We start from the raw sequence: 23,725 nt of genomic DNA, 5'->3' as shown, positions 1-23,725 counted from the left end.
CTTATTAGTAATTAATTACTATATGAATTGTTGCTCAATAATAACTTCTTTAACCGGCCCGTCATGCAGTGCGCCCACTCGCAAAGCAGCCGCTGATGTGTTTTTTCCACAGTCGAATATTAATTTTCACAAAAAAATATTTTATTTTAATTATATATCCGAATATATATTCGAATTTAGAATATTCGTTGACAGCCCTATAGTTGACTCATATGCGGGATCCTAGAATAGACAGAGCCATTGTTATTTTACTTTAAAAAATAGCTGGGTAAAGAGAAAAACACTAAACAACATGCTGGACTTCACATAAAACTAGAATAGAAAAGAGGTGAGGGTGTGTGTGTGTGTGCATCTCACAGTCTTAACATCCAGAGTTCTATCCTTACATACAAAAACTGTTTCAGTCTCCCCCACAAGCCCAACAGAATTCAGTCCAATCCAGTTCAAACAATGAAAAACACATGCAACAAACCCAATCAGACGAAACCAAACCTGTTCAAACACTGTTCAACACTCTGGTTTATTAGCCGACAGGTATATGTGTGATGTACTTAACACTGTTTAATATTTACCTATCTTTGAAAACTCTTTTCATCATTCAAAAAAGAATTCCTTAAAATTAAAAAAATAATGTAACTATCAGTTGTCTCTGAATTTAATAATCCTGCCGTTTTGGATGATTAAAATACATACAGTTAGAGGGAGGGAAGGAAAATGAGAGAGGGATAAGGCTGACAGACCCATGCACACACTCCGTCAATGAGAAGGCAGGCTCTGTGATCTCTAGAACGCTGGAAAATGATTTATTGTCATCAAATACTGGGCTGGTGGAGAGGAGCACTCACTCCGGGAGACTGCATCAGGGCTTTGTGCACTGCGGCTCGGACTGTGGAGCTCATATGAGGCGCCTGGCTCTCCATCACTAACTCACTGGGCTGGTGGAGAGAGTGCCTCTACTCGGGCTGGAGGCACTCTGACTTGGCCAGTGGAGCTTTTGCGTGGGGCGCACGGTCCATGAGGCTCTACCTAGTACTCGATAAACTGAGCTTGCACATTGTTAAATAAACAATTACGATTATCATAGATGATAAATATCGTACACCCCTAGTAGGAGGGCAGAATATGTGGCAGATTCATGTATGCACGTTTCCACATAGAGTGTGATTTATAAAGGGAACAGTGCCCAAGTGTGCAGTATGCACAAGGTTTTGTAAATCTGATTTTTTTACTTAGCGTACACCATTTTCAGCTTTAGTGCGCACATACACTCTCAGTATAAATACTACGCACTGTTCTCTCTTTGCTTATCACAAATTGTGGACGTCTGGACTGCAGTTTTAGTTCGAGAATCGTGTGTGTATATGGGTGCCTGTGTGTATATGGGTGCCTGTGTGTATATGGGTGCCTGTGTGTGTGTGTGTGTGTGTGTGTGGGGGTGTGTGTGTGTGTGTGGGGGGGGCAGAGAGAAGTGGAGAAGTGCTCAGTGCATGATGGGAGTTCCCCCAGCAGTCTAGACCTATAGCAGCATAACTAAGGGATGGTTCAGGACTCTCCTGATCCAGAACTAACTGTAGGCTTTATCAAAAAGGAACGTTTTAAGTTTAACTGATATGTGTGTATATATATATATATATATATATAAATATATATATATACACACACACACACACACATATATATATATATATATATATATATACACACATATATTGTATAGACACACATATATACACACACATTTTAACTGATAAGTTTAACTGATATATATATATATATATATATATATATATATACACACACACACACACACACACATAAATTGCTGGCAGTCACCAAACGTTAGCAAGGCTACGTTACCTAACTTTTAATGCTAGCTAACCTACTTGCTAAAAACAAATGGGTTGGTCAAACTCGCCAGTACGCTCTACATTTGAGTTGCTCCTCTGTCTTCGTTCAAAAGTTAGAGGAAAGTTGCAAGAAGATTAGTAACTGAGAGTATAGTCTCGTTAGTTATTTAGATAATCCTGTTCGCTAATATAAACCAATTCTGTCAGAAGTGGTCAATTTCACCAAGACGAAACAAATCAAAAGATAACGTTAGCGTTAGCTGGACTTCAACTTACGTTCAGAACTCCGAGACACCGCTTTTTTCACTCCAACTCGAAGTCTGGTCTTTATAAACTAGCAGCAAGAGGCTGCAAGACGCAGTTAAGTTCCTCAAGTAACTTCCCTAAGTCGTGTATTTAACAATGAAAGGCTGAAATGTTTCAGGGAACACACCATGCAACAGTTCTGAGGACCAAGCTGCACCCGGAAACCACAGGAAGCCCGCGAGAACGTCATGCCGAGAGGGGTAAGACTTAATCCCAATGCACCACTTTGATTGGACAATAGAAACGAGAGCGATGTAATAGTCAACCGTGATTGGATTACGCCCACATCAATCTTTTCTGTGGGTTTGTTTGACACACTGACAAACAGCCTAATAATGAATCAGCCTGGTGTCGCTCCTCTCAAGACAAAAAAAAGAAACTGGATGCTTAATTTCAAACGTAAACTGGTAAGAAACAGTTTGAATTACTGTGGAAATCAGATGTATCAGTGTAAACAAGTGAATTTGCAACATTCAATGATATTTTGAAGCGCTCTCCTAATAAGCAAAACATTTACTCTACCACACAGGACATGAGGCCTTACTAGAGCAATGATAGTCCCTGGTCCAATGGGGGATTTTATTGTATCACGTGTTCTGCCAAGCAACTGCAAGGACGCCTTGGTTAGCAGAGAGCTGTCTACTGAGACAACTGCCTACACATGCTTTCCCCCCTTTGGCAGATGTATAGGTATGAGAGCCATGAAATGAAATTTCATCCTCCCTGTCAAGAAATGAAACACTATTTAACACTACGATAAATCACCATCAACTGCACCCCATAAGGAAATATCTAATTTCAGGAATAACAAGGGAAGATTAAATACAAAACAAATTGATTACTTGCTTATTTAATGATACTTCAGCAGGGCAGATGTTCAAACAGGACTTTTAAGTTTCCTAAAATAAACCCATTGGTATCATCTTATAAGAGCTAGGATATCATAGTGTCAAAAATAACTAATGTTTTTTAAAGAATTTCTTTTAAACATAACTCAAGATTTAAAACAGAAAATAGATAACAATAATAAAAATAGCTTGAATTTATATAGTGCCTTTTAAGAGACCCAAGGACGCTTTACATGTGTCTGTGGTGACTAAAGACAAAAAAAGAAAAGAAAAGAATTTGCATAAAACAGGGTGGAAATAAACAGCACTAATGGCAGGGTGGAGTGTTAACTGAGGCCAAAGGAATTAGTGAACAGGTGGTGTTTGAGGGTTTTTTTAAGAGCTGTCCAGAGATGTAGCATTGTGGAGTTTAGCATGGAGAGAGTTACAGAGGGTGGAGGCTGCGACACAGAAGGCTCTGTCTCCAAAGGTTTGCAGTTTGGTGTTGGGGATGGAGAACAAACTTGTGTTTGAGGACCGCAGCCTTCTGAGCAGAGTATAGGGGTGGAGGAGGTCAGTTAGATATGGTAGGGCTAGAGAGTGGAGGGATTTATAGGTGAGAAGGAGGAGTTTGTATATGATGCAGGCCTTGATTAGGAGCCAGTGGAGGTGATTGAGATGTGCTGCCAGTGCTTAGTGAGAATCCTGGTGGCAGACTTCTGCAAATACTAAAATCTGTTCAGGACACTGATACACCGGACAAGCCCTTATTAAAATAATCCAGACAGAAGGTGATGAAGGGTTGATGAGGGTTTCTGCCACAGAGTTGGCAGAAGCCCATGTCTGTAGATGTTTTTGAGATGAAAGAAGGCGGCTTTGGTGACGGATTTGAAGTGGGATTGGAAAGATAGTATGGAGTTGAGAATGACACCCAGGTTTCAGACCTTGGGGGATGGAAAGATGGAGCAACTGTCAGTGTCGGGTAGGAAATTTCCCAATTCTCTGGTTAGGAGCTGGAACCTTGGTGACGAACCAGGAGAGTTGTACCAATAAGGCTGAGGTGTTGAGGAGGATGGGATGGTGTGTTGAAGGCAGCAGAGAGGTCTAAGAGGATGAGGATACTGATAAGACCGGAGTCAGCAGTGATGAAGATGTCGTTGGAGATTTTGATGAGGGAAGTCTCTGTGCTGTGGTGGGGTCTGAATCAGGATTAAGGGGTTCATAGAGCTCATGGTTGGATATGTGCTTTTGGAGTTCGCCGGCGATTGCTCTTTCCAGGATTTTGCTGAGGAAAGGAAGGTTGGAGACCTGGATTTTTCAGGATGGATGTGACGGATGCTGTTTTGAAGTTATAAGGGACCATGGCAGATTCCAAAACGGAATTGTTTATGTTGACCATGGTGGAGCACAGGACAGGTGGACATGCCTTAACGAGGGCAGTGGGCATGGGGTCCAGGGAAAAGTATGTGACGTTGTTTCTATTTACCTAAACACCTTAGCGTTACATTAATGATATGGCTGCTCTAGATGACATTGACTACACTGGCTTCCAGTTAAATCAAAAATAGAATTTAAAATTCTCCTCCTCACCTACAAAGCCCTTAATACTATGGCACCATCATACCTTAAAGAGCTCAAAGTACCATGTCACTGTACTAGAGCACTGCGCTCCCAGAATTCAGGCTTAGTTGTTGTTCCTAAAGTCTCTAGAAGTAGAGTAGAAGCCAGAGCTTTCAGTTATCAGGCTCCTCTCCTGTGGAATCATCTCCCAGTTTCAGTTCAGGAGGCAGACACCCTCTCTACATTTAAGAGTAGGATTAAAACCTTCCTTTATGATAAAGCTTATAGTTAGAGCTTGTCTTTGACCTGCTCTTTGATGCTGCTATAGGTCTAGAATGTTGGGGGACAATTGACACATGGAGCTTCTCTTTCCTCTTCTCCCTCCTCATCACATCAAATAAATTAATGTCTCATCAATACATGTACTGACTCAAACAGCTTCTACCCACAGGCCGTTAAAGCCATCATCCCACCCCCACCCACACCTTCCAAGGACTGTTAAACATCAAACACACACACACCTACCCCCCTCTCCCGTTCTACCCAAGGACTGTAAACAACACACACACACACAAACACACACTCTCTCCCCTTCATAACCTATCCAAGGACTGTATTAAACAACACACACAACAACACACACACCCAGTCTATCCCACGGGTATTCAATGTGAATCTTTTATTTATTATTTTTCTGGAACTTTAATTATTGCACAAAATCATTACTTTTTTTGCACTACTACTCAGGGGACTGTCAGACTGACTGTCCTAATGTACAATCTGCACTGTCATTATTATACTGTTACTGCACTGTCATACTTTAATATGTTTATTTCTTAGCTGTGTTTTTATAAAGGCAAAAAAACAAACAAAAAGCCCCCCAAAAAACCAAAGAAAACTACACATTTGAATTTTTTACTTCTTGATGTCTGATTTCTAAAATCGGTTAATCGCTGCTGTAACAAGAGCTGCAAAAAGATTTTCAATGTTGAATATTGGTGACAAAGTTAAACACTGACAATAAAGGATTCTGATAATATTTGATTGATTGATACTTAATATAATATTAATATATCTATACAGCTACTGATAAGGAAACATACCTCTACCAGAAAGCCTAGCCTTAAAAAATCATCTGCACTGTTCTTGTATTTCTGTCTGTGATTTGTTGTCTTGCACTTTTTAACCGTCTTTTATAAAGTGCTTCATAAATACAATTATAAGGCTTATTAACTCTCAAGCCTCCATAAGCACTGAGTGAAATATCAGTAGTTACTAAAGGTTTGTTAATTTATCTATCAATGACTCTGACAATGTTTCATGACCCCCAAAACATATACCCCACACTAATAGATGTTTTTTTTGTTTTGCATTCCATGCACTTAAATCACTAAAAGATTCAGTGTAGATTTTAGTGACATCTACTGGTAAAGTAGCATATTGCAGCTGAATACCCCTCATCTCACCCTCCCCTTCCAAATATGGAAGAGAACCTGTGGTGACCTTCAGTTGTCATAAAAACTCAAAAAGTGATTTGTTTGTCTAGTTTGGACTACTGTAAAAAACATGGCTGCATACAGCATATAAATATAAAGGTCCCATTCTAGGGGAAAGAAAACAACCATTTGTACAATTGAGATGAAACACAGAAGTGAAAACATCAGTGGGATTATTTTATATTAGATTTCTGCCAATAGATCTTTTACCCCTCTTACAAACTGAACCTTTGAATACAAAGCTACATATTGAAACATTATGTTTATTAGTCTCTAACTATTACAGCAGTCAAAATAGCTTTCCTGGCTATAATGTAGAATTCCCACAATCATTTGACATTTCTAATTTCTGCAAAGAACAATCAATTAAAAACACAAAACAATTAAGATTTTTATTAGAAATGAGCATCAGTTTTGTGGCCCCCTGCTTATTTTAGCTAAAAAAACAATATCATTGCCCTTCAGCCTCTGGTAAGGTTAGCAGTGATCTAGAGGAGTGTCTGTGAGGCAGAGCCTGTTGTTGAGGCTGAATGGGCTCAGCATCACAGTGGTCTATGAGGGAGGAGGGAGGCAGCAGGTGACCATACCCGGCCCCTGCTCTGGGAGAATCCAGAGGTGGAAAGAAATACCTGAAGCAACAAAAATAAAATGGAAGACGAAGACGACAAATACATGGACAGGACAAAGACAATGGAATACAGGGGGAGAACATGTAAAAGGAAGTAGAGATGAGAAATCAAAGGAGTGAGGATGGAGTTTGTGCTCTACAGGATTATTTATTTCAAAGGAGTCTATTCAAAGAGGCGAACCCACTTGACAACAGCATCTTGTAATCACAGCAAATTTGAAGCCATGAACAACACAAGTAACTCCCACGTATTGAGCTAGGACATAACAGACACATTTGAAATGCATTACCAAAAAGGGCAAATGGTAGCTGATGCAGAGGAGACATTATTAATATGCAGGATCCATGTATATCTTTGGAGAGGTCAGCTGCCACAGGGGAGGGGCAAATGAAGCTCTCTTGCCAATCCTGCATGCAACAAGCAGCACATTATGATATTAAATGTCACACAGTTTTGTCAACCAGAAAGAAAACTGCATTACAAAATCTAACTTGGTAGCAGAGTGGATTATTCTGTAACATTGAACATCATACTACACACAGATCCAATGTTACTCAGGTTAGAGTTTAGTCAAATACACCAAGAATGTTAAATTAAGGTGGTTTTGTAAAGTTAGGTTATCAAATTAAACATGAATTCAGCCACATACAAACTCTGACAAAACCAGCATTAGCTCAATTTGTTTACTGCCACTTTTACCATCAGTAAATATGACACTGAGTTATATTATTTTCTAGACCTTTGTAACTTTTGCTAGAAGTGACTATTAACAGATTCATGCTTAAATGTGATGTAACTAAAGAGGACTGAAATTTGAAATTTCTAGCCAAAGTTTTGCTATCATTAGCCACAAATATATATATTATAAGGCTTTATCAACAAAAGCCCGGAGAGTGTTGAATTCTGAAATTTAACATTTTATTGCAACCATGTTACCTGTAAAATAATGTATTAGCTTGTTTCTGAAAATGTACAAAGCCGTGCTTTAAGGCCATCAATGTCTATATAAACTATGTATTGTATATACTTTTTCCTTTTATTGCCGATGGTTAATAAGATTGATTCAAGCCGTCCTTCTGTAACACTCAGCAAAGAATTTGGAGAAGATTTGCTCAGATACATCCAAATGTAGTGAAAAATAAAATAGTTTAGGAAATGAATGAATTTCATTTAAAATGCAACAGTCATGGAGCTACTGGAAGTTAAAATGTTGTAATCAAGTTTGATGACAGATACAAAATGCTGCTTGCTATCAACACAATGGTTCTGCCGTATATCGCAATAGGACAAGCACTCAAAATAATAGTCCCATATCAAATGCATATGAACGGCTTTATTTTAGTTTTTATACCCAGAGAGCATTAAGCCCTAAATCAACCCTTACAACATGCACCCATACTTATCAAGAGGAAACAAAACACAACACATTGGGCTTCACAGGCTTAATGCCCTCAACTCATATGCTGGAAGCCAAGCTCTTTGCATAAGTGCAGCATTGGGTCAGTGTTGGCCCAGGAGTTTGTCAGTTAGCAGCTGCAGTCCCAGTCAGTGTGAGGCAGAGTGAGTTGTCAGTTTTGACTGGCTCGGGTTGGGCTGGGTGAGTGGCGTCTGATGCACCACACCACCTACCTTCCTGCAGGCATCCCATTCAGTGCATTCTGAGGTGTCTGAACAGAGGAGCCCACAAAGGTGCTCATGGCTGTGGGCTGACCGGATGAGCTGGTGAGTGGGCTGCCGTCTCCCTTCAGGATGCCCGTGCACTTCCAGTTGTCCATGTAGTTAGCTGCAGAAAGACAGAGGAGGCAAAGTTAGGGCTTCGATGCTTGTAATATGTAATTTCTTTAGTATGTAAACAAAGGGAAAGAGATGATGGGACAAATTGAGTCAGGCTGATTTGACAGCTGATCATCATTTATAGATTACTTCCCTTCCAATGATTTTTAGATGTGGTGAATATCAGCCTTTAGCCGTTTTCAGACATGACCTTAAATCCAGACCCAATTCTCCAGACTATACCTTTCATTCATGCACAACGCAGTGGGAGGTTCTCTGCACAGACGAGTTCTCAACTGCAACAAATCCTCCTCATTATTTAGGCAAGAGGTGGTGAAGCATACAGAGGCAGAATGTATTATATTAATTCCACTGCAGAGACCACATGATCATTTTAACAGCACACCGACGCCATCTTCATCTGTGTCTTCTATGCTTGTATCACCACTTTTTCACCTTGAGATCGGTTGGTTGGTTTTCTTGCAGAATATATATATGTACATCTGATTGTGTGAAGATGCATAACCACTGGCAGTGTATATATGTTTGTTTCTCTTTGTTGCTGTTATGTTATTTCATGTGTAACCTAATTTTATATTTCTTAAAATTATGTTTATTTCTCTCTATAGAGGATGCAAATTTACACATATATTTTCACATTACACTAGTTTTAATTTTCAGCTGTAAGAAAGTTCTATGTCAACTTTGTTTTTCATTGTATTCTTGGTGCAAAAACACAGGGACTTCCAAAGCATTGTTTTTTTATTTGCAACAAAAAAAGCAAATGCGAAACACTAGATTGGCGGTTGTTTACAGCGCACTGACTTCAAGACCGTCTTCCTTGGAGTCTGTGTTTTTTTACTCCACCCTTGCATTTTCTAGTCTTGATGACTACTCAAAGCGCTTTACAGTAAATCTTTTGCTACTCACACATTCACACATACAGTGCATCTATGAGAATGGCACAGACGTCATCTCGCCACTTCGGCATGCAGAATGGGAAAGACTGGGATCAAACCACCAACTAGGGCTGCATGATATTTTAAAAATGTATATACATTCGTATTTACAGACAACTGCTTCAAATGTGGACCAATCAATGTTTGAACTCATTGGCTCTGTCAGCACGTCAGCTGGTCAGAAACCAAAAGGAAACCAGGATCTCTCCTCTCGCTGTGGACTCCTGGTTTGAGAGAGAGTTGGAGTTTTTGGGCCAGCGTACATTAGCTAGTTACATTTTTTACCTTGATTTGGGCATACAGGGATGGATGATGATCTCGAGGATGTTGCAACATGTTTGATGAGTTGGAAACTTTGGACGTCACTTTTTGCTTATAGTTATGCAGATTTTATATCCATCTTCTTTGCCGTGCATTTTTAGATATCCAAAATGCTCCCACACTGCAGATTTAAGGCTTTGTTTTTGTGGAAATAAGGCCCGTACGTTAGTTCCCTCTTCTCAACTACCATTTCAGTTGAGTGGCTCATACGAAGAGCACTGCACACACACAAAATGTGAATCACGAGAGGAGATTTCACTGCACGGTGTTATGAAACCGCGGTTATTGTAAAATCCCTATGTGAGAGTCTATGTTTACTTATAAAACTAGTATTCTAAATCTATTTATTAAAATAGCAGGCAACACAAAAAAATCCTCCCAACCTTTCCAGAGCCGCACACATCCATCATCCCCAGAGGAGGCCAGCAGGGTGCTGGTGATGTTCCAGCTCACACGCCACACTTGGGAGTTGTGGTTGTCAAACTGAGCCATAATCTGCACTTCAAACTTGGTGGGTCCTGTAGAGGTGCTGTCCTTTCTGTCAGACGGATCAAAGATTTTTTTTTCTTTTAATCTAAAAAATCAGTTTCATGTAACTGACATGTAAAAGGCAGGTTTTAAGCAATGACACAACAACCTCTATGTTTTAGTCCTTCATATGACAACTTTGACAATAAACAGAGAAAAAAACTGAATCTATCACCTCATCGGAACAAGCTTAAAGATTCTGACATCTTTCGTTGCTATGGCAAGGACGTGGAAAGATCTTCCCAGGTTTGGAGCAAATGCAATATCATGGACTGCATCAGTGACGGTCATCAGTGTCTCTGCTTTAGCATATTTCCTTTTAAACATTGATAAATAAAAAAAACATTACATTTAATGAAAAGATTTTTTGTTTATAATGGTTTACTTCAAAAGTGGCAAACGGAACACTACAGGACACATACCTTGTATTTTCATTGTACTCATAGATCTGAACTTTCCCACCGTATGACACGTTGCTGTCGTCACTCCCCACTGCAAACATTGGCGGATGGGCACGAGAGCTGGGTGGTAGGGAGAAAAATAAATAAATATTACGGTGTTCAACCTACAATGCTCAAATTTAAAATTCAATGCTGTCTTATAAAGGGGTATTGGAGATGGTACACTGGTTGATTTTATAACATGTTACGACCAAAACACATTCATGATTAATAAAAGAGGTCAACTGTTTAGAAAAATGCACTTTTTGCCACCACTGGGATATCAAAAGTGGATTTTGACATGCCCTAACACACCTGTACCTCATTAAACTTGAGCCCTAAATATTCACAAATGTGTTTTCCATGAGTTCTAATCCACACTTAAATACCAGGTTAACCCATTTACCAGCTGAAGACTCTATACAGCAACCCATAAATATAACTCTTAAATACAGGACTTTTTTCTGCTGGGAAAACAGCAAGTCTATAAAATTCCTTCCTGTTACAGTTGATCTGATCTTTTCTCTGCTCATTGATTTGTTTGTAACCACCGCCACAATATCACTGATCACCACATAATGATCAATACTTTCCTTAAATAGGTTTACAGAAATGATATACGTGTTTATTTGCATATAGGGTGGGGAAGAGAGATCCGATCACGAGACACATGTGAGGCCACATGTTAATACCAGGTGTGAATGCTCGCAGAGCTGTCGACTCGTGATCGGATGAAGAATGTGTGTACAAGCCTATGGGGCCTGAGTGGAGCTGAAAAAAGTGCCTCAAAACTTGACACACAAACATGACCATATCTGTGCATATATATTCAACAGTCTAGAGTGTCGCAAATATTGTTAAACATGTGTGTACACAAGAAGCTTTTCAAAAGAAACGGGAAAAATGCAGAAACCTCCGAGAGCCACATGTGAGGGATCCCTCTCCCAGGACGGACAGAAGTGCAATATTATATGTATATATATATACACACACACATTGCAGACACTGCATTGTCACAGCATTTTTGCTGCAAAGTGAAGTTGCGTTTTAACCTGGAGGGATTCCAAGAGATGCAGCTGCAGCTGAGCTTGCAGGAGATCTCGTGCTGCAGGGACCATTGACTCAGGTTCATCACATCAGGAGCCTCGTAAATCCTCACCACTCCATCCGCAGAGCAGGTGGTCAACATCAGGCCCATGTGTTTGGGGGCAAATTTCACATCTGTCACTGAAGTTCTACTGTCCACTAGTGTGGTTCTTTTTATCTAAATAGGAGTAATGTGAAATACTTGAGTCAGAGCTTCCATGAAAAACAAAGAACTTTGGCAAAGAAAGTTGATGATCATCCCTGTTATAACTGCAACATACAGAGCAGAATCTGGTGGTACAGTTTTACTCACCCAGTGGCTCAATCCTCTCTGTTTGTCATTGGATTCGCCTACAATCTCTTCCCACACAGCAGCTGTCCTGTCAAAGGAGCAGGAAGCCAGAACCTGCCCAAATTCTGGATGAGCCCAGGTAACTCTCCACACTGAACCGCTGTGTGTCTGAGGAAAAGAGAATAGAGAGTCTCTCAAATCACTGAACTCCAAAAAATAATATTGTCAAATTTGTATACAGTAATTCATTTATTTGTATTTCGTAATTTATCTTGTTTTCACTTATACTTGTACTTCATATTCTTCACTTTTTATGCTTGTTTGATTATCTTGCTGTTGCAATGCTGTTAATTTCTCAATCTTGGCACAATAAAGGGATTTCTGATTCTGATTCCGATGTGCACAGTTTGCTTTGTGTCACGCTGTTGTTTGTTTCATAGGTCTTGGTTTTGAAGGGGGGGGTGAAACTGAATTTCCCCAATCCAGGACAATAAACTCACTAGTTCAAGCTGTAACCGTAAGGAAGACAAGATAAATCAAAAGAAGAAAATTATGCAAATGTATTTAGCTTTTATTGGATTATATATTATTTTAGCCATAAGCTTTTACAGGTTAAAAGTGATTAAGCAGCAGGTGGTTTACCTTCCAGCTGGCTGTGCAGTGCCACGCTCCATTTTCACTTTTGTCCCAAACCTGAGAGGAATAAGATCACAATGTAAACAAGAGTAGCACTGAAGTAGGTTTGTTCAACACTCACTGGCATAACTGGAAAGTAATAAGGTCTTCACGTTGTGATCCTGAACTGATCAGATAACAACTTCTTAGTCACATGTGTACTATTCATACAGGGGAGTTCCATGTTGTTCTTCCATGCTAACTCTGAAAAGATTACATACAACTACAATACAACTTCCCCACAGCGTCACTAGCTAATATGCTACTAACAAAATGTCAACCAACCTAAGCTAAATACAACAAGATAAAACTGCATATAAACGTCAGAATTAGCAAAAGTAGTGAATATAACTTTACGTCTGGTGGGAGATAAAAGTAAATTCAGTGATGAGCTCAGAGCGCTTGTAATGAGGCTAATGTTAACTAACTAGCGATGACAGCTAACGCTAACGTTAGCAAAGTGATGCTCCGCGTAACTTACCTTAACACTTTGGTCACTGGAGCACGTTGCCATTCTCCGGCCGTGGAAATCATACGACACATCGTGGATCAGATCTCTATGATCTGCAGCGATACTACGCGCTACAAACATGATTACGACAACAGTGCTAACAACACTGGCTAGGCAATTCAGCTAGCAGGCCTGTGGTGTGTATACAGTCTATGATCTATATGAGTGTATGTGTGTGTGTGTTTGGCGGGTCCTCGTAGTGTGTGAATGTGTGTGATAGCAGTGAGTGTGTGCTCCCATGTTGACCACAGAGGGGCGCATCACACCAACTGTAAACGCATATTTTGAGTTACTTGTCCCGGATAAACAAACTGGTATAATCCAAAAACTGTATTTAAATTAATTTAAGATACCAGGTTCTTAAAAAGAATAAACACAGCTATCATAATATAAATCAGGTAGCAAGTAGCATCGTTATGTTACATTGGGCCGGGGTTGCCAGGTTTAGTGGAATATTTACACTGAATGTTTACTGACATTTACGTTAACCACTCACAGAAATATTTGTGACATATTTATTTCGTATTTTATGCTGATTTATTTGTTGTTTTAATGTTCTCTGCTGTTCAGCAAATGTCACATTTTTCATTTTTTGATTTATATATTGTTTTAGATAGCTTCACTGACTAGCTATAAGATAATTCAAATTACGTTTACTGCAAATATCAAGATTCAAGATCCAAAACTTCCAAAACCGTCCAATTTAATGGAAATGTATATTTCACTGGTGTATAAATATTATACACTACATAAGAAAACACAACCTGGAATAAAATTACAAAACGCTGTATGGTAACAGTAGTACAATATTGATGTACAAATTCATATAATAAAATAACCACACAGCAGAGTAGAGAGACTTGAGTTATTTCATGCGGTCAGATGCATAACTGGCAACCCTAGTCAGTCAGAGTGCATGCAGCACTGTGCAGAAGCAGCAGACTTCCCGCAGGGATCCCGGGACTAATCACACTGTTGTCTAGATGGCTGACAGAAAGGAGTAACTTAACGAACAGTGCTGCAAACTCTCCGTGGTCATTCACAAAGTGTCTCGGGTAACAAACGGTGACATTATGGAGCAGGAATTTGAAGACATCGATTCGTCAGGGAGATGGCAGAACCTTTACAATGTAAGTCCGGACACAGGGCCTCTCGTGTTTCTATGACGATCAGTTGCTAACTTACTTAGCTAGCTAAGTTGGTAGCCAGTCGGTTGGACGCCTTTTTAATCGGTATATTGTAACTTTTAGCTTCATGGGGGAAACATTCCAGCGTGTCAATTTAAAGACCACAACACATGTTCATGTTGTATTTGGGGATAAGCACATAGCAAAAAAGAAGTGGGAAACTGGCAGTCCGCGTTCCCAGCGGCTTACTTCCGTAGCTACAAAGCCTGTCGATACAAAACGTGCAGTGGCACAGTCTTCATAGTTGAGCTCAGTTAGCTAATGCTCGCTACGCTAGCAGACGTCAGCTGCAGTTTCTGAGAATTCATGAGGACTTCCAGAGAAAGCGCATGTGCTCTACCGCCAGCTGTTCAGAAGGACCCAATTTTTAACGTTTCTGTTGAACTCGGGCCCTGACCTGAAGATATTTCCAGACCACCAGTTAATCTGTTCAGAAGTTACTGAAGCCCAGTTATGCTACAGCATAAAGCATCAATTTATACGTTAATATTTATTATGTAACGTGTTAATGTAGCCAAATAACTCAAAGGAGAAGTCGAAAGTTAAATCGAAACACATTTCTCATAGTTAAATTTGTAGTAGTCTGAGAAGTGGATTTTTTTCACACATGTCTTACTGTTGAAACAATTCTGATGCATGATGAAAGTTTGCTTGCTTAGTGGAGCAGTTTGTGATGCTGTGTCTATTAGAAAGAAAGAGATAACAAAGTTGCCGTCCAACAGAGGCTGGGAGATCATCTTTAGCAGCATCCTGTATACACAATGGAAAACAATTATTGTCAAAACAATAAGATAGGACAATATAATATAGTAGTTAGTAGTAAACAAATGAAAGCAAAGCAGAACAGTACATGTCAGCACAGATGACACAAATTACATACTGTATAAGAGACCTCTTATTTCTCAGCTTGATAATTAAATGAATGTTATCTCTGTTACTTGTCAGGCAGGAGGCATATGATCATTTGTATGCATGAGTGTATGTGTATATATGTCTCTCATTGACGTTGCTGACATGAAGAGAAAATACTAACTGTCAGTTTGTTTTCTTATATCCAACAGGAGATCCGTAACCAAGCCAGCGAATATCCTTACAAAGTTGCAAAACTCCAAGTGAATCGGAATTTGAACCGCTACAGAGACGTCAGCCCATGTGAGTCTTATGATAAATTAGGTTTTTAATGAAAGTTTTGATTATTGCAAATGATGTCTAATTTTTCTGTGATCTCTCATCTGCTTTCAGATGATCACAGTCGAGTAAAACTTGAAAACGCGGAAAATGACTACATTAATGCAAGTTTAGTTATGATGGAAGAAGCCCAAAGAGCTTACATTCTGTCTCAGGTATGGTGCCAGATAGACACTTTAAATTACACTATCTGTATGAATATACAGTAGATTGAAGAAGCCTGTGGATCACTTAGGATAAGGATAAGCAGGATGTCACTTTAATTTTCAGTGATCTTTTTGTTATCTACTTTTTCTTTCTTGTGCATCTTCAGGGGCCTTTGAGGAATACTTGTGGTCATTTCTGGCTGATGGTTTGGGAGCAGTGTAGCAAAGCTGTTATAATGCTCAACAGAGTCATTGAAAAGGGATCTGTGAGTACACTTTGCTACCTGCTAATCATTCATTTATCACATTCACCTTTCTGTTTTATATAAAAGTTGTGGATGACTTGTTTCAGGGTGTCAGATTGACACCAACAATAACTCTAAAAGTTTCTACAATACAGAGCACTTAGCATACATATTCAATGTTAATTTCTGTAGGAAGTATGCTTTTTTGCTTTCTCACTGAGAGATAAATGAGAAGAAAAACATCACTCTTGTGTTGGTCCATTCTACAGTATTTGAAACTAGAGCCAGCAGCCAGAGTTTGCTTAAATTAGCTCAGTATAAAGACTGGAAACTGGGATGAAAAGCTAGCCTGACTCTGTCTAAAGGTCACATTAAAAAAAACCAAAAAACATGTTATATTTATTATTGAAGATGGGAATTGTGGGTTGGAGTACTTCTTCCGGCTATGGTGTCAGCAAGAAAACAAAAAAATTGAATTGAAATGTTGAATTTTCCCTTTAAATCTGGTTTGCCTTGGCAACACTAAAATCAAATTTGCAGTAATGTTAATCAGGTTCATTGACAAATTATTAAAAATTCATATATATCATAACATATCCTGATCACTGATGCTACACTAACAATGGAAGATTAGAGAAATGGAACCTGCTAATTTTCTAAAATGTATGCATCTGAACATACTGTACTGTAACTTAAAAAGACAAAATTCCCATCTTATGTTACACTAATGTTACACTGCTAATTTGTTAAGTATTTTAAGATGTATTTCTTGCATGAAAGGTGCTATACAAATAAAGTTTATTATTGTCGAAGACAAAAATGTAATACTTATTCTAGTTTTATTTTTAACAACATCAGAAATGGAATAGCAAACTTATCAACATTAACAATAGCAATTAAACCCAAATATAAAGCTGATTCTGTCATTGCAGGAAAAGTGTGCACAGTACTGGCCCACCTCAGAGGAGCTACAGATGTCTTTTACAGACACAGGCTTTGTTGTCAGGCTACTTTCAGAGGAGGACCAGTCCTATTTCACAATCCGATTGCTGGAACTGCAAAACACAAAGGTGAGCATGAGAAGAAAGAGTTCAATAATGTAAATGTTTTAGAATCTGGATTGGTCAAAGAATTTGGCAGGTGAGAAGTTCACAAACAATTCCAGTCCAGCACTAAGATAATTAAGTTAAGTTGGAGCTAAACATTCCGACCATTACTTAACCAGTTCTCCACAGGGCTCCAGACTAACTTTTTCCATTGGTCGCACTGTTGCGCCTAACCTTTTCATTTAGGTGCACCAGGATATAAATCAGATGCACCTACAATTGATCACTGTGCCCTCTGGCATTGCAAAAATACACACATTATACCTTTCCTCGACAGTTCACATTTACATTTGTGATTTCTTAACTGGCTAGGTATCTCCACTGATTTCCCAAAATAATTTGATTCCAATTCACAGGGTCTAGATTTGATTCGATATCGATTCAGTTAAGGATATTTCATCGTACAATAGTAATTCTGCTTGGATGTAAAATAGATTCTCAGAGAACTTAAGCTCTTAACAGTTAAAAGGATGGATGGTTGTGATTTACATGAGATTATAGCTATGTATTGTATTAAGTTAGTATTCTAGCATTTCCTCAAGGAGTGTCTGTGTGTTTGTGTTTCTGCCCTTCTCAGTCACTCTTCACACACAAACTGACTATCACATTTATTTAGTTATTAATAGATGATGTCGGATCATGAATCTGGATCGTTCCAGTCACTTAAACACTGATGTCCTGACCGTGCACGTCTCATGTTGTGTGTGTTGTGCTCGCACTAAATGTTGGACTTTTTAAAAATGTGTTTAAATAACACAAACTCATAACATAAACTCTGGAGTAAATCAAACAAATACAAAGTAGACTTCAGTACTGTTCAGATTCTAATAACTTGTGATAGGTTTTGGTGTTGATTGTTGAAGTGTTAAGTGAGCGCAGGTATGCAGGGAGGACACAGAGACAGGACACTCTGACCCGGTACAAACAAGCTGCTGCTTCTGCTCTGATCCTGAAGCCGTGGCACTAATCGTTTTGCATTAGTTGTTCGTTGTGGAAACCATGTATAAAACATGTTTTTGGCCACTGTTTGAAAAATACATCTCCTCTCATATCTCTTCTTCACTGTCTGTTGTCGGAGTGAGTGTGTGGGGGCGGGGCTTGCCCAGGTGTGGGTGTAAACTCTGCAGAGGAGATAAGAGAGAGGTGTTACTCTTTGATCAAATACAGAGACAGACCAGCTCAATGTGTAGTGCACCGGTGCGACCAAGGAAAATGTTTAGTTGCACTTCACAGATTTTTGGTTGCACATGTGACCTGCCCCAGCATTTAAGTCTAAATGTGAAGGAATAATAAATACTGTGATTTCATGTTTTATGTGTGTGATGTTTTCTTGTGTCAAATCACCCCAGTCATTCAGAACTCTCTATGCCATTCTGCCATCATGCTCAACATCATATGCTTTCTGTCACAGACAGGGGAGTCGAGGGAGGTCTACCACTTTCATTACACAACATGGCCTGACTTTGGTGTCCCAGAATCTCCTGCCTCTTTCCTCAACTTCCTCCTCAAGGTTCGGGAATCTGGCTCGCTGAGTCCAGAGCACGGGCCCTCAGTGGTGCACTGCAGCGCTGGCATTGGACGCTCTGGGACCTTTGCCTTGGTGGACACCTCCCTGGTCCTGGTGAGAGCTGGGAGGGTCAACTTCACCAAATGCAGCCAACCTTACAGAGAAACATTACCAGAGTTAAAACGCTACTCAAGAGAGTAAGATGAGATGCTTATATAATTACTTTATACTGAGTAAAAGATGAAGAGGGAGAAGTTGAGGTATGTTAATGCTCTGCTAAAAAGCATAAAACATACACACACAACATAACTCTTAACTTCCTGCAATACTATGTAGGTCTGGATAGATTGAAAATAATATGTAGGTTCTTACGTCTTGATGCATTTTAAAATTTAAAAGAAAAGTCAAAAAGTTTGGAAATACTGATTGTTCTTGTATTGGCCTAAAAGTACACATTTTCTGTGGTCACATTTGAATATCCACAATATGATACTCTGCAGCTGATAAGGCAAGATGACCATTAATACATACAAGTCTTGATATAACAGTACTGGATATTTGTCAAAATCATCAAATTAAGAGATTTGGATCTGGATGAAGTATAGAATTTAAAATTGTAAACAGACCAATAACAATACAGCAATGTAAACATACTTCAATACAAGTCCTGCACTCAAAATCCTGCTAAACCAAAACTGTTCAAGTCAAAGTACCAAAGTAAAAGTTCATAGAAAGTGGCCGATACCATATTATATTATTTATAATATCATTATAGTCATGAATGCACTGTTTTCTAGATCGATAATGTCAATAACATTCAGTCACGGCTGCCGCTGCTGCTGCTGCCGCTGCTGCCGTTGCTGCAGCTGCTGCAGCTGCTGCTGCTATAGAGCCCTGGTTGCCTGTCTATTACATTCATTTTGAGTCCAAATCACACCAAATGTGACGGCATATCTTTGGGCCTTTAATACACCTGCCAAGTGTGAAGGCAATAAGATCAACGGTTCTTGAATGCCACATTAAAAAAAAAAACGGAAAGATTTCTAGAATTTGTACATAGTATTTGTATTAGACTCTTTGTTATGTATCAAAAGACAAGTTGTTTTTATTAACATTTTAAATTTTAATATTTGATCCAAAAAATGAAAAATGAAAATTCACTCATTATCTAATCACCACTATGCCGATGGAGGGGTGGGTGAAGTGTTTGAGTTCACAAAACTATGCAGGTTTTTTTTCCTATATTTATTCAAGACTTGTTGAATTTATGTTCAGATTGTGTATTACATTTCATCAAAACCCTGCCTTTGCACTTACTTTTGCTCTCTCAAACTGTGTGCTTGCCGTCAGATTTATTGTTGCTCACACGGATTTCCTGCGCTCCATTGGTTGGGGAATTTTGCGAGGGTTGTAGCACAGAAAAATCCAAGAGATGAGGAGAACTCTGAGCGCAGACGATTCACAAGCACACAGAAAGCTGCCCCAGTGCGGAGAAGGGCTGAAGCTGGAATGGAGGGAATCAGTGCAAGCAACAATATATCTGAGTGCAAGCACAGTTTGAGCAGAAGCAGAGCAAATTTAAGTGCAAAGGCAGGGTTTTAATGAAAAGTAATACACAATCTGAACATAAATTCAACAAGTCATGCGCTCGAACTGAAAGACCACACTCTTGAATAAATATAGGAAAAAACCTCCATTCAAAACACTTCTGAAGTCTCAGGGGAAAACAGTGATTTAGCCAAACCCAATAGAATTCAATTGTGACTCCTTCTTCAGACATTATAAAACAACAGAAAAAACACAACATGCCTTGATACTGCTTGTGTGGTATCATGCTAGTGTCTGCAAGCCCCAACATTTATATTTGACTTGAAAAAGCGTCATTTACACCATGTTTTTGGTCTAAATGTTTGTTGATATCCTCCTCAGATGTGCGTTCACATACCCTCGGGCAAACGGGACACCGCACACACACTTGCCTAAGGCCACGCACAGGGTGCGTGTTCGTGTACAGGGTGCTTCATCCACTAGCTTCGCCACTTCCTGTAGTGGACTATATGGCTTAAAACACGGTGTAAATGACGCTGTTTCCAGTCGAATATGAATGTTTTGGGCTTGTGGACACTTGGGTGACACCACACGAGCAGTATGGATGCATGCTGTGTTTTCTTTTTGTTGTTTTGTTACATCTGAAGAAGAGCCATCACTGTTTACCCCTGAGACTCCTAAGCTGTTTCTGTGAACTATCCCTTTAATCTGTCTGTTAGTCTTTTGGTATCAAGTAAAAACTTGTTTTCTTCTCAACATGTTTATCTGGTTTGCAGATGGACAGGTGTAAGAGTCGGTCATCAGTGGACATACAGAAGGTGCTGCTGGACATGAGGGAATATCGTATGGGTCTGATCCAGACCCCTGACCAGCTCCGCTTTTCCTACATGGCAGTCATAGAGGGAGCCAAGATCATTCTGACGGATAACTCACCCATACAGGTAGCCCAGTAAAAAGAATTTTAAATTATATATTTTTTAGTTATCAACTGTTACAAAAAAGCTTTGTTGTTACAGTGCAGCTAAAGAGAGGATTTCAATTAATACATCTTTGTTTGTTTTTCAACAATCTGTATCTTTAATTAATTTGAGTCTTTCCATAAATTGAAGAACTTGTGAGAGAAAACGTGTTTGTGTCCCGTCCCCTGTAGCAAAACAAGCAGAGACTACTATCTAGATCTGCCCCCTCTTTGGAGTCAGATCTGCCCCCTCCGCCACCTCCACCTAGACCTCACCTCAATGACAGCAGGCCCAATGGCCAGCCAACATCTTATATGGAGCCACAGGCCGCCTCAGGAGACAACCTGCTGCCAACAGAACCAGACAGCCATGACCACAATGTGGAAGACCTCTCTGGGCAGTAAGTAATACAGCTCTGGACTTCTTGAATTTAATTTTGTCAAGTCATTTGTGGAGAAAAGACACAGTTGTAGAAAATGTTGTTGTTGGTTTGGACTCCTCATTGTACACAGTGTTACCACCCAAGCACACTACAAAAGCTTCATTCTAATCTCTGCACCTTGAGACAACTTTTGGACCCCAGAAATTCAGATTCTAGACCTCCTCTCCTTCTAACAGGTTCATTTGTCACTCTTATGTAATAATTGAATAATCCGGCATGTAGTGCTTTTGTGGGGATGTGCTTTTCACCCTGTTCTTTGCTGACCACTTCCTCTTGACTGCCGTTTATTTTAGTCTCAGAAAGCGACACCGTGAGGAGAGGATTGCCAGCACTGCACAGAAGGTCCTGCAGATGAAACAGAGACTGACCGACTCAGAGAGAAAGCAAGAGAAGTGGCTGTACTGGAGGCCCGTGCTGCTCAACGTCGGTGCTGGGGCAGCTTTGGCTGTCAGCCTACTGGTTTGCTGGATGTACTCCCAGTGAAACACTCGGGGTTACTTAAAACTGACTTATTTTGCACCAGTACCTGGGGTTAGGTACTTCTCTAAGCAGATTTAGATGATAAGATGTGCATATCCGAGGGTATTTATTTCTTTAAGGTCAAAATGCGGGAGCGCTAGATCAAATGAGCGTGTGTATATTTTTCATGTAACATCTAAACAAAAATAGTAACATCTCAGGATCTCGTTGCCAGCACGATGATTTTATTTTCCTTTCCTCTTTGTCACTGTTGATGAATGTACTGTATCATAGCAAATTGCTTTGAAAGAAACCTACTTGAGGTGCAGTAAAAAGACAAAAAAAATTATTCTGAAAGATTTATTTTTGCATTCTTTATTTGCTATAGTCAGATGTGTGTTGATCATCTGTGGACATGTTTTAACATTCTGCATTTCAAAAGGAGTTCTGTTGACTGTTTATCCTACCATAGATATGTTGGATGATTCCTTTTCCTTGACATTTGCCAAGGGAGTTTTATTTTCCTGTAAGAGAATTCACATTTCATGCATGCATTTAAAGGTTCACCAGAACACCACCTGTTCTTCCATTTACATTAAGCAGATAATTGCAATATGTTTCAGACTCTGCTAGAATGTTCACCTTTCATTTTCTGTTAAACAAGCACATGTTTCCCTTCAGTTTTTGTTTTCACATGGGTCATAGTGACTATCAATACCTTCACAGCTTAATGTGTGTATTCACCCACTGGATGGGTTCATGTTTGTTCAGGTTATCCCACTTTAGGAAACCAAAGCAAAGCTGTCCAGTTTTATTAAAATACCAGCCAAGCAAGCTGTTTATTTGTACTCCCTTTATGTGTAATGTGTTTTCTATTGGATCTTTGACATAACTGACACCTGCATTGCAAAATTATATTGGTCACAGCACCTTTGCATTGCATGTGACTTTTTAATTTGAACCCATGATCTAGCCGAGTTTTCAATTGACTGGGACCAATGTAAAGCTATAATAGTGCTATTTAGGAGTTGGAGCAGAGCACCTTGGATTGAATTCTAAGTTAGGTGAGAGTGATGGCAAACATGTCTTTATCTATTGGTTTGCTGGTTTGAGATAGCTTTAAATGTGCCTTGAAGTTAGCAAAATGTGTGCTCCAAGTTTCTTTAGCATGATAAGTACAGAAAATGGTTTATGTGAGCTGTTGTTTCAACATTACACTAACTGTTTTGCAGTAGCCAGAGGTGTGATGTAATAAATTGTATTGGAGGTGATTGCACACCAAATGTGACATTAGAATGTCCTGACTCCTGAGATGTAATGATGTGTTGGCGATTGGCTGGTTTGGACATTGGCACTGTTTGGACTTCAGTTTGACTCAGTGTTCATTTAGACCAGAAAAGATCAGTTTGACCATAACATTCCATTCATTCTTGTTTTCCTTTAAAATTTTCAGGGGAGATTTGTACATCGCTGAGCTGCAATGAGAACATGACATATGTTGTGTTGAGAAAAGAAAACATGAAATGCAGATTAAAATAAAACTGTAATCTTTTTTTAAACCAAAGTCTGCTTGTCTGTGTGTATTTTTCCTTTAATTCTGTGTCAGGAAAGCTGACAAGCAGCTCCATTGTCCACCCACAGCTCACCCCAGTTCCCATCCTTCCATAATTGCATTCTGGCCATGAGCT

The 23,725-nt window shown here is 39.4% G+C and overlaps 3 protein-coding genes across 10 annotated transcripts in view; 1 reads left to right on the top strand and 2 right to left on the bottom strand.

Annotated features, from left to right (window-relative positions):
- The window catches only part of cep192 (centrosomal protein 192), a 46,400-nt gene extending 44,070 nt beyond the window's left edge, over positions 1-2,330 (bottom strand). For 3 of the 6 annotated variants that reach the window (XM_069536588.1, XM_069536592.1, XM_069536593.1), the window contains exon 1: positions 2,124-2,321. The gene's annotated coding sequence lies outside the window, so the exon portion shown is untranslated. Of the gene's footprint in view, positions 1-845; positions 926-2,123 lie in introns of those variants that run through there. The other 3 variants (XM_069536589.1, XM_069536590.1, XM_069536591.1) reach the window with 3 other exon arrangements.
- A 4,084-nt stretch (positions 2,331-6,414) lies between these two features.
- seh1l (SEH1-like (S. cerevisiae)) lies at positions 6,415-13,523 on the bottom strand. 3 transcript variants are annotated; one of them, XM_020091387.2, is made up of 10 exons: positions 13,221-13,523; positions 12,707-12,757; positions 12,086-12,232; positions 11,739-11,950; positions 10,669-10,767; positions 10,422-10,562; positions 10,102-10,256; positions 8,295-8,448; positions 6,955-7,072; positions 6,415-6,665 (listed from the first exon to the last, which is right to left on the bottom strand). In XM_020091387.2, exons 1-9 carry the CDS (start codon positions 13,329-13,331, stop codon positions 6,994-6,996), a joined length of 1,149 nt encoding a protein of 382 aa, XP_019946946.1. In that variant the 5' UTR covers positions 13,332-13,523; the 3' UTR covers positions 6,415-6,665; positions 6,955-6,993. The 3 variants fall into 3 exon arrangements, with proteins under 3 accessions (XP_019946946.1, XP_019946944.1, XP_019946945.1); XM_020091385.2 differs by lacking the exon at positions 6,955-7,072; XM_020091386.2 differs by lacking the exon at positions 6,415-6,665 and having other exon boundaries at positions 6,793-7,072.
- A 6-nt stretch (positions 13,524-13,529) lies between these two features.
- On the top strand, positions 13,530-23,601 carry ptpn2a (protein tyrosine phosphatase non-receptor type 2a). The gene is made up of 9 exons (XM_020091359.2): positions 13,530-14,380; positions 15,499-15,589; positions 15,680-15,780; positions 15,939-16,037; positions 16,949-17,086; positions 18,534-18,743; positions 20,954-21,118; positions 21,328-21,536; positions 21,872-23,601. The coding sequence occupies exons 1-9, from the start codon at positions 14,324-14,326 to the stop codon at positions 22,059-22,061; spliced, it is 1,260 nt and encodes a 419-aa protein (XP_019946918.1). The 5' UTR covers positions 13,530-14,323; the 3' UTR covers positions 22,062-23,601.
- The last annotated feature ends 124 nt before the right edge of the window (positions 23,602-23,725 follow it).

This window comes from Paralichthys olivaceus, chromosome 13 (assembly GCF_024713975.1).
Source record: "Paralichthys olivaceus isolate ysfri-2021 chromosome 13, ASM2471397v2, whole genome shotgun sequence".
Lineage (NCBI taxonomy): Eukaryota > Metazoa > Chordata > Actinopteri > Pleuronectiformes > Paralichthyidae > Paralichthys > Paralichthys olivaceus.
The sequence above is the reverse complement of the archived record's forward strand: the minus strand, read 5'-3'. Positions and strand labels throughout refer to the sequence as shown.